The sequence below is a fragment of the Lontra canadensis genome, unplaced genomic scaffold (assembly GCF_010015895.1).
Source record: "Lontra canadensis isolate GAN:19392208 unplaced genomic scaffold, GSC_riverotter_1.0 scaffold37, whole genome shotgun sequence".
NCBI lineage: Eukaryota > Metazoa > Chordata > Mammalia > Carnivora > Mustelidae > Lontra > Lontra canadensis.
In genome coordinates this window covers 12,449,943-12,460,944 of record NW_022631031.1, presented here as the reverse complement: position 1 = coordinate 12,460,944, position 11,002 = coordinate 12,449,943, and the positions used below count along the sequence as shown (strand labels likewise).

Sequence of the window (11,002 nt, the reverse complement as noted above, 5' to 3'; positions counted from 1 at the left end):
TGAAAAGTAATCTGGAAGATTTCAAATTAAGTCTTAGAAAACCTAGAGATACTAATAAGTGCCCTGTACAAGCAGCTCCTAGACTTGTGTAGGAGAAGAGTGTGGAACACATACAAGAGTTTCAGCCAAATTGAAAGACAAAAAGAGGCAAGAAACATAGACTGCCCAGGAGGACATCTTTCTCTTTTTCTAGCTTACCTGGGTAAGAAGTTTTATTGATTAGGGAAGAATATGAAATTATTACTTGAACTAAATTTGATGCCATTATGCTTTATTTGTACTTAATTTTGCCTCCTTATATTAAATTCAACTCCTTTTTTGTTCCTTTTATAAAGTCCCAATGATAGTTACTCCAAGTTCAGGTACCGATATAATAGGATGTAGGCTCTTGAGTCATCTCACATGACACTGAACCAGGCTGGCATCACAAGGCAGAGAAAAACAAGTAAGTAGGACTGCTTTGGGGGCTATCACAATAGTCAGATTTATTTCAGACTGGAAGGAGATTTATCTAAGACCAAGGGTTCTACCTATGGTTCAAGAATCTAGGTCGGACTCCATGTCCACCACTTTCTTACCAATATTTTTAACTTCCTTGCTCAATATTTCTTTTGCAAATTTTATTCAGACCTGGATTAATTTAATGTGTTATTTTATTCTAATAGTATCCCCAAAGAGATGTTATTTATCTCTCATTTTCTTTCACCCCTCCACAGATTCTTAAGGTCCAGCTACATAAGAATGTAAACACTTTGCAGTTCCCTCTGCAAATCATAAATAATGATTCATATGATGAAAATCATGTTCAACCAGTCTCCCCAGCAAAGGCAGAATTTGCACACTTCCTCCTGGAAGTATGCTTGTCTCCCAGGCCTGGATGAGTGTTCATCAGGTGTGTTCTTTCTAATTTGGTGCTTATTACAATGAATAAACACATATTTATCTTTCCCTCTAAATAGACTATAAGTATATGTGGCCAGGATCCAAGACTCTATTACTCAACTTTATATTCTAGAATGGAATACCAAACTGTGCTTATATTGGACACTCTATCAATACTCACTGAAAATAAATGAATAGTCGTGAACTTTAATTTCCTTATGTTAATGATTAAGTGAAAGAACTAAGCAAACAGAACCTTACTGAGGCTGAGTAACTTGTATCTTTTTCAAGAGTTTTCTTAGTCAGCACCCTCTAGGGTCTGAACCTACTTTTATTTTTTTACCAGTTAAGTACAAAGTTAAGTAAAGAATAAGGCCAGACAGAGAATACAATAAATTCTCATGGATTTCTTATAACCTCCCACTAGGAAACTAATAAGCTGAGGCAGGGGCAGTGGTAGTAAGGAAAGAATAAAATATCCTTTGAACTATGGCTCTACTTAAATATTTCCTTAATAAATGCCACAGCATTTGGGAGTTCATTAAAGGGAAGAACTCTTTTCTATATGTTAGCTGCAGTTTCAGCAATAGGAGAGATAATTAAGAGATTCTTTGAATGAAAGCCAACTTTCTCAGAAGCAGACTAATAGCTATGGTTTTCCTAAAAAGGACTATCCTAATAACCTGTAAGCTTTCCTAATCCCTGGTTCAGGCCTGTTTTCTGTCTATGAATAAAAATAGAACAGTTCTAGAACCCAACTCAAAGTGCTTAAAATTTAGAATCTCCTTTAAAAGAGAAGACAGTTTGGCTAATAAGTCTCTTCACGTGCTGAATATTTTTTCTTCCTATTCCTTATTTCTTACCCATACAGGGCTCCAATTCAAGATAGAAATTTCTAGGACTACACATTCATAAGATTTACCCTAAAATTGGGATGTATTTTAAAGAACTTAGATAATTTAGTTCAAAAAAATCATTTGTAAATAGGGGTTCCTGGCTGGCTCATCGGTTAAGTGTCCAACTCTTGATTTTGGTCATGATCATGGGTCGTGAGATTGAGCCTATGCCAGACTCTGTGCTGGGCTCCAACCTCAGCAGGGCGTCTGCTTGAGATTCTCTCTCTCTTGCTTCCTCTGCCCCACCTCCAGGCTTTCTCTCTCTCTCTCTTTCAAATAAATAAATCTTTGAAAAAATCATTTATAAATATTATTTGAAAAAGAACAAATTTCAGATTACTCAACTACATTTTAAAGTAAAAACATGATATCTGAAAAAAAATGTAGACCTCAGATTTATGAGATCTCAATACTGGGAAAAGATTATCAGTGTATTTGGTCACAACATCATTAGCATTGTATGACTATATGGAATGTCCCAGGTATAAAAAATGAAACAAAGATGTTAAATAATTGTCTGGATACAAAAGGAAAAGCATTGCATGATTAATTCACATTTCTCACAGATAATATATCTTTTTTTTTTTTTTTTTTTTTTTCTCATTAAACTTTTGTTTTAATGGGTCTCAAAATTCTGTGACAGATTTTTGGTCAAGTTGTTTCCATTAAAAAGTACTGATTTTAAAAACTAATAACTTAAAACTGCCACACACACACAAAAAAACAAATGGTCCACAAAACATTCTCCTTTCCTTCTGAAGGTTTTACGATGCATTGTTATCATTAACCAGTCTTTTACTATTAAACTTAAATGGCCAATTGACACAAACAGTTCTGAGACCGTTCTTCCACCACTGATTAAGACTGGGGTGGCAGGTATTGGGGATAATATTCATTTAGCCTTCTGAGCTTTCTGGGCAGACTTGGTGACCTTGCCAGCTCCAGCTGCCTTCTTGTCCACTGCTTTGATGACACCCACAGCAACCGTCTGTCTCATGTCACGAACAGCAAAACGGCCCAGAGGAGGATAGTCAGAGAAGCTCTCAACACACATAGGCTTGCCAGGAACCATATCAACAATGGCAGCGTCACCAGATTTCAAGAACTTGGGACCATCTTCCAGCTTTTTTCCAGAACGACGATCTATCTTCTCCTTCAGCTCAGCAAACTTGCAAGCAATGTGAGCTGTGTGACAATCCAGCACAGGTGCATATCCAGCACTAATTTGGCCTGGATGGTTCAGGATAATCACCTGAGCTGTGAAGCCAGCTGCTTCCATTGGTGGGTCATTTTTGCTGTCACCAGCCACATTGCCACGACGAACATCTTTGACAGATACATTCTTGACATTGAAGCCCACATTGTCCCCAGGAAGAGCCTCACTCAAAGCTTCATGATGCATTTCAACAGACTTGACTTCAGTTGTAACATTGACTGGAGCAAAGGTGACCACCATGCCAGGTTTAAGAACACCAGTCTCCACTCGGCCCACAGGGACAGTACCAATACCACCAATTTTGTAGACGTCCTGGAGAGGCAGACGCAAGGGCTTGTCAGTTGGACGAGTTGGTGGCAGAATGCAATCCAGAGCTTCAAGCAGTGTGGTTCCACTGGCATTCCCATCTTTACGGGTGACTTTCCATCCCTTGAACCAAGGCATGTTAGCACTTGGCTCCAGCATGTTGTCACCATTCCAACCAGAAATTGGCACAAATGCTACTGTGTCGGGGTTGTAGCCAATTTTCTTAATGTAGGTGCTGACTTCCTTAACGATTTCCTCGTATCTCTTCTGGCTGTAGGGTGGCTCAGTGGAATCCATTTTGTTAACACCAACAATTAGTTGTTTTACACCCAGTGTGTAAGCCAGAAGGGCATGCTCACGGGTCTGCCCATTCTTGGAGATACCGGCTTCAAATTCACCAACACCAGCAGCAACAATCAGGACAGCACAGTCAGCCTGAGATGTGCCTGTAATCATGTTTTTGATAAAGTCTCTGTGTCCTGGAGCATCAATGATGGTCACATAATACTTGCTGGTCTCGAATTTCCACAGGGAGATATCAATGGTGATACCACGTTCACGTTCAGCTTTCAGTTTATCCAAGACCCAGGCATACTTGAAGGAGCCTTTTCCCATCTCAGCAGCCTCCTTCTCGAATTTTTCAATAGTTCTTTTGTCGATCCCACCACATTTGTAGATCAGATGACCAGTAGTGGTAGACTTGCCCGAATCTACGTGTCCGATGACAACAATGTTGATATGAGTCTTTTCCTTCCCCATTCTGGCTTAGGTTGAGCGGTGGTTTTCACGACACCTGTGTTCTGGCGGCAAACCCGTTGCGAAAAAGCTCACAGATAATATATCTTAAGATAAAAATTTAAAATGCTTATGTATACCAATGTAATAAAAACAAAGTGAAGGAGAAAACAAATAATTATGTAAATGTTCCAAGCTCTCATAGAACTTCTACTTATAACATCTAAATTATTGGGCAAAAGTATTTTGGGTTGCCTGATAATTTCCTCTGGTCTTCATTTTGTGAAATTACATCTCTTTGTGCCCAATTCCATCAATACTAATGTAGAAGAGGGTGTTAGAAATTTATATAACAGCATCAAGAAAACATATGCTATAGCATAGTAGGCTAAAAATGTAGATATTCCAATTGAACTTATTTCAGGTGAAAACGATTTCTAACTTCAGGAGATCTTCATGATAAAATAAGAACCCCATCAAAGAGTGAGAATTTGGGGGCTCCTGAGTAGCTCAGTGGGTTAAAGCCTCTGCCTTCTGCTCAGGTCATGATCTGAGGGTCCTGGGATCGAGCCCCACATCGGGCTCTCTGCTCTGTGGGGAGGCTGCTTCCTCCTCTCTCTCTCTGCCTGCCTCTCTGCCTACTTGTGATCTCTGACTGTCAAATAAATAAATAAAAATTTAAAAAAAAAAAGAATGAGAATTTGTTCTCTCAAGTAAGTTTTCCAGATAGTAGCTACACTTGTGGTAAGCACAGCATAATAGATTGGGTTGTTGAATCATTACGTTGTCTGTCTGAAACTAATGTAACACCATGTGTCAACTACATTTCAGCTTAAACTTCTTTTTTCCATGAACTTTACACTAAATCAAATTTTAAATTTGGCACAAATGCCAAAAGATATTTGAATACTTTGATCAACTTTCAACTTTTGAAAGTAGGTATTTATATGTATATATGGATGTGCAAATGGAAAGTTTTATTCAACAAACGTTTGTATACAAATGTGATTTTGATCTTATACAAGCATTTGTTGAATAAAGTTTTCCATCTGCACATCCATATATACTTACAAATACCTACTTTCAAAAATTGGAAGTTGATCAAAGTATTCAATCAAATAAAATAAAGTGATAAATAATAAAGAGATTTAATCAAATTAAAAGAACATTTAGGGAGTAGAATGCTTCCCTTTTGTTCACGTAAGACACTAGTTTTCAAACCCAGCTACTCATGAGAATTACACAGGAGATTCTAAAAGTTTGATGCCTAGACTGCTCTAATTAAATCAGAATCTCTAAAGACTGGCCCTACTTGGTTTTCAAGTTCTCCAGGTGATTTCAGTGAATGTGTGATCTCAATGTGCCACCATCGAGGCTCACTGATCTAGAACAAGTAAGAAAAAATGAGATGAAGTTTTCAGTAATTCAACAGGTAGAATCAACACAAGTGGAAGGAGCAATTAAATGGCTTACCCTCTTGACCTAGACATTCCACATGCATTCTCTAGAAGCTGTCAGTCTTTCAGAAGTTCTTGCATGACTTTGAACAAGTTATTTCAACTCTTTGTGCCTCAGTTTCTGATCTGTGGAATGAGGATTATCATATAAGGATTAAATGAATTATCATCTGCAAAATATCTAGTAAGAGTCTGGCAAAATACAATGTAAGTATCATATGTTTATTTATTCACTTTTTTAAACACAAGCAATATATGCATCATGGGGGGAGGAATGAAAGCATATATATATGCCAAGAAGAAATATTTATATACCCAGAGATAATTGTTATTTCTGTTTAGGGCTTATGATTCATAACAAATATTTATACTTAAATTTGTAATATCTGGAGTCAGACAAAACTTTTTTGAATTATAACTCTGTTCTTTCTTGGTTTTGTGGATGCCAATCATATAACCTGTCAGTGGATTTTCTTTGGTATTATATCATTTGATTGTTTCTTTATGTGTTTGCATATTATGTTTATTTTTAGTTTCCCCACTACAGAATGTTAAATCTCCAAAGAGACAACAGGAACATTGTCTTGTTCACCCATGCTGAGCCCCAGTGTCTGCAAAGATGTGTAAAGCCCTGCCTGGGAACATGAAAGTTGTTTGACAAATATTTGTTGACTGAATAAATGCTTAGATTAAACAGGCATTCCTTGCCCTCAAGATTATATGATTCTGTACTTGGAATTTTATTTTTATTTGAACTTTATCACACAATGTTTTGTGTTTTTTTTTTTTTCCTCAACAGTAACCCAGCTGTTTCAATATCGCTTATTGAATATAACTGTGGCTATTCCATTTGAATTGCCACCTTTATCATATTTTACATTGTTACATGTATTTGGTTCTGTTATGGGCTTTGTACTGTTGTGCTATCCTATGACTTAATGGACTGTAGCTGCATACTGCCTTCCATTCCAGAAAGAGCATATCCCCCTTATTGCTCTTCTTCAGAATGCTACTGCCTCTTCTCACATGCTTCTTGTTCCAGATGACTTTTAGAATAACTTAGTGAAGTTTAAATATTAAAAATAAAAACTTGATTCTTATTTTACATGTTACACAAATATTAATTCAAAATGAATTATAGAACTACACATAAGATCTAAAAACATAAGAGCTAGAAGACATGCTGGACGAGAATATAAGACAAAGTCTTTAGACAGGATACTCACAATCATGGAAGAAAAACATGGTAAGTTAGACATCAAAATTTGACTTTTGCTCATCAAAAGATGCAATTAAAGAGATGAAAAGACAAGCCACAGACAGAGAGAAACATTTGCAAAACACATATCTGGCCAAAAATTTGTATCCAGAATTCCTAAAGAACTCTTATAATTCAATATTTAAAAGACAAAAGAATAACAAAAAAATGAGTATTTTTAAAAAGACATAAATAATCAGTAAATGCATAACAAGGTGTTCAACATCTTTGACTGTTAGGGAAATGCAAATTAAATCTCAAATTACATAGCACAACTCTAGAAAAGCTAAAATTAAAAAGACTTAATAAGGAGGGAGGAAAAATGGAAATCTAATATATTACTGGTGGAACTTCAAAATCAGAGACAGTCTGGAAAACAATTAGGTAGTTTCTTATAAAAGTTAAACAGAGGGGCACCTGGGTGGCTTTCAGTTAAGCATCTGCCTTCAGTTCAGATCATGATGCCAGGGTCCTAGGATCATCGGGCTCCCTGCTCAGTGGGGAGTCTGCTTCTCCCTCTTCCTTTGACCCTCTCTGGGCTAATGTGCTGTCTCCCAAACAAATAAGTAAATAAAATCTTTTAAAAAATGTTAAACAGAAAGTCTATACAAAGACTTATCTACTAATATTCACAACAGCATTATTCACAATAGCCCCAAATTAAAATAACCCAAATGCCTGTAAGCTAGGAAATGAATAAATAAACTGTTGTCTATTTGGGACACTATTGGGATACTATTAGGAGTAAAAAGAAATGAACTACTGATAAATGCAACAATGTGGATACATTTCAGAATCATTATATTAAGCAAAAGGAGCTAAACACAAAAGATTACATTCTACACCATTCTATTTACATGAAATTCTAGGAAAGAATAAATTGTAGCAAGTGAAAGAAGCTGTGGAGAGGAAAGGTTGACTGGAAGAGGTCATGGAGGAACGTTGGAAAGTTCCAAAGTTAGATTGTGGTGGTGGCTGCATTACTCCTCTTTTCACCTAAAGTCATCAAAATGATGACTTAAATGGTGAATTTTGTTTTATGTAGATTACATTTTAGCTATAGGTCAATACACTGTGAAAGAATTATCTTGGCATTTTGCTATAAAGTATGTACATTGATGAAGTGTTGACATCTAGAAATACACTACAATGATATAAGATATAGAAAGATAGATGTAAATATCTTATTGTTTTCTACATAAAGGAAGGTTTATTCCTGGAAAACTTAGATCTTGCTTATTGTTTGATATAGGCTTTATTTTGTCATATTTTAACTTATTAGGAACTGAATTTCAGTGGTGAAAGAAGACTTTTTTTTTTTTTTTTTTTTTGCCAAGGAACTTAGATTATAGTTAGTATATAAGAAAGCTATGAGTTCATTATGTGACCAATTTAATGAAATCTCTTGCTAGTTCTAATGGTTTTTCAGGTAATTCTCTTGGCTTTTTTTCCATGTGGATAAATCATATCATTTTAAGATTAAAAAAATTGTTCCTCTCTTTCCAGAATTGTAAGACCTCATTTCATTTTCTGATTGCATTACTTAGCATTTCCAGAAAGATGTTAAATAACTAACAGTGAATTGAGTACCTTTGCCTTATTCTTAACTCTAAATGGAATTACTTTCTATTCCAACATTAAGCATGATGACAGTTATTAAGATGACACAGATGTTTATATCAAGTTAGGAAACTATTCCCCTATTCACTTTTGCTAAGATTTTTTTGGCAATATGAATATATATTAAATTTCTCAATTGCCTTTAAATTGCCTATCAAAATGATCTTTGATTTTGTTCCTTTGACCTATTAGGAAATAAATTATATTGATTGCTAATATTAAGTTACACTTAAACTCTCTTTTTCCTATATTTGGAAATGGTTTGGTTTATTTGCTATCACTTCATTTTTGATTTCCATCTATTTTCAAAAGAGAGATAGTTTTATTTTTTGACACTATCTTTTATTAGGTTTTGTTAATAGGGTAATTTCACTATTACAATTCTATTTATATTAAGTTAAAAATTTTGCCTATTACTCTATGGGACATTTAAAAAGAATGGAATTTACCTTTTTCTTTTTTGGAAGTTTTGAATAATTTAATTATAAAAGAGTAAATCACATGCCTTTGGAGAAAATTCTTTTGCAGGGTTTTAAATATCATGTTTATTGATCTATTTAGACTTTTTCTTCTTTTTTTTTCTTGACTCAATTTTGGGATTTATGTTTTCCATAGATATCAAAAATTTCTCAAGATTTATTTTATTTTAATAAAATTTTTTTTATTTTAATAAAATTTAATAAATAAAATTTATTTTAATAAAATTTTTTTATTTTAATAAAATTATTTATAATTTTATTTATGACATTTCCATATACTTAAAAAAATCTGCTCAATAACTTTGGTTATATCATACTTCCTTGTTCATAATTTTTTAATCTTTTCCCTCACAATCTCATTCATTTTCTCTCTCTGATGAACCTCATCAGATGTTTTTTCTTTGATTAAAAAAAAAGCTTTTGAATTTATAAATTTTACTTTTTTTTGTTTTCTCTTTTATTTCTACTTATATTGCTAAGAGTATGTTTCCCTTCAAAAATATTTCTATGTGGCTTAAGATTTGGAGCAGAGGATTTTGGCTCACATTTTTAACTAAATAATGAAATCCTGTTATTAACTTGGGCAGCAATATGTTTTGTCTAAAAACCACCTTCTTCTCTCTCCTTTGTAGTTAGATGTGACCCTGTCCCTAAACCTGGGTAACAAGAAAGGTAAATGAAAGGTGGTGGGTGGGGCTTTCAGATAGGCTTTTTAAGGAAGTTAACTGTTGACTTTGCCTTCCCTACTTCCTCCTGCTGGAATTGTGAATTTAATGGCCAGACATCTCATAGCCACCTTATGACTTTGAGACTGGAATCCATGTTCAAAGGAATGTAAAGAAGGATAGAAGAAAGAACATGGATCTTTAATGTCTTAGGAGACCTTCAGACTGGCTTTGGAATGCTTACCTCTGAGTTTTTTTTAAATGAGAGAGAAATATACTTGCCTCTATTATCCTGTTCTCACCAAGATCTATTCTCAACATAATAGCCTCATTTGCTTTTTTAAAGGAAAAATCAGATTACAGTTCCCCTTTGTCCTACTTCCTATTATTTATCTTGATTTCTATATTGTTGATTATTTATGCTGGCTCTTTTTGGTTTAACACCTTTGTTAGCAATATCTTTGACTGTGCTTTAATTTTTGGTCCTTTTCTGTCATTTGGTTTTAAGTACAACTTGTAAATTCCTTATTATAAAGTTTAACTCTTTGTTTCAATTCCCTGTTTACTAATACTTAACTTTTTTGAATACTAATGATATGCATTTTGCCAGCCATTTACACTTTTTTCTTGCTTTAATCCTTGAAACAATCATAGATTTTGTCATAAATTATCAGAAACACTCTTTCTTTTTTAAAGTTTTTATTTATTTATGTGAGAGACAGAGATCACAAGTAGGCAGAGAGGCAGGCAGAGAGAGAGGGGGAAGCAGGCTCCCTGCTGAGCAGAGAGCCAGATGTGGGGCTCCATCCCAGGACCCTGAGATCATGACCTGAGCGGAAGGCAGAGGCTTAACCCACTGAGCCACCCTGGTGCTCCCAGAAACACTTTTATCATCAATTTGCAGGTGGGGGAACTGAGGCAAAAAGGGTGAAATGATTTGCCTAAGATAAAATATCTGGTAAAATGTGGAAAACATTTGAATCCAGCAATTGCTTTGCTGCCTTGGAAAGCCCAAGACTTATACACATGTATTATGGGAAGTACTATTTTATTAGTATTTATAATTATATATCTTGGTCAATAATTTATCTTTTGCTTTGCTCAAATTTTCCCTTAGTCTCCCTTCCTCTCCTGAAAGCTTGTACTTGTCAGAGATGATCTGGAAGAGCAGGACTAGTCCTTTCTAGACCAGAACAGCTTGGAATAATAACATGGTTGTCAAGATGTTTACTACTTCATGTAGGAAAAACCAATGAGCTATTAAAGTCTTACAAAGTGAAATATAAACAAAATATCAGTGGAAGTCTCTAATTATTGTCTAATTTGTGAGCCAGTAATTTAAGGTCAGTACTCACTAACCACTAAATATCTGTCTTCCTTTTTCTTCAGCATATATGCCACAGGTAATATAACTAGGGTAGCTTCTTGATTTCCCCCTCTTTTTAAAGACTTTTTATAATTCAATGGTATTCTCATACTCATATACTG

At 34.8% G+C, this 11,002-nt stretch overlaps 1 protein-coding gene across 1 annotated transcript; it reads right to left on the bottom strand.

The window, feature by feature from the left end:
• Nucleotides 1-2,509: 2,509 nt before the first annotated feature.
• On the bottom strand, nucleotides 2,510-4,121 carry LOC116874485 (elongation factor 1-alpha 1). Its single transcript, XM_032869159.1, has one exon. It carries the CDS (start codon nucleotides 4,057-4,059, stop codon nucleotides 2,671-2,673), a length of 1,389 nt encoding a protein of 462 aa, XP_032725050.1. The 5' UTR covers nucleotides 4,060-4,121; the 3' UTR covers nucleotides 2,510-2,670.
• Between the last annotated feature and the right edge of the window lie 6,881 nt (nucleotides 4,122-11,002).

Excerpts from the sequence above, each read along its gene's own strand:
- LOC116874485 (XM_032869159.1), bottom strand. The coding sequence starts at position 4,059 with ATGGGGAAGGAAAAGACTCATATCAACATTGTTGTCATCGGACACGTA.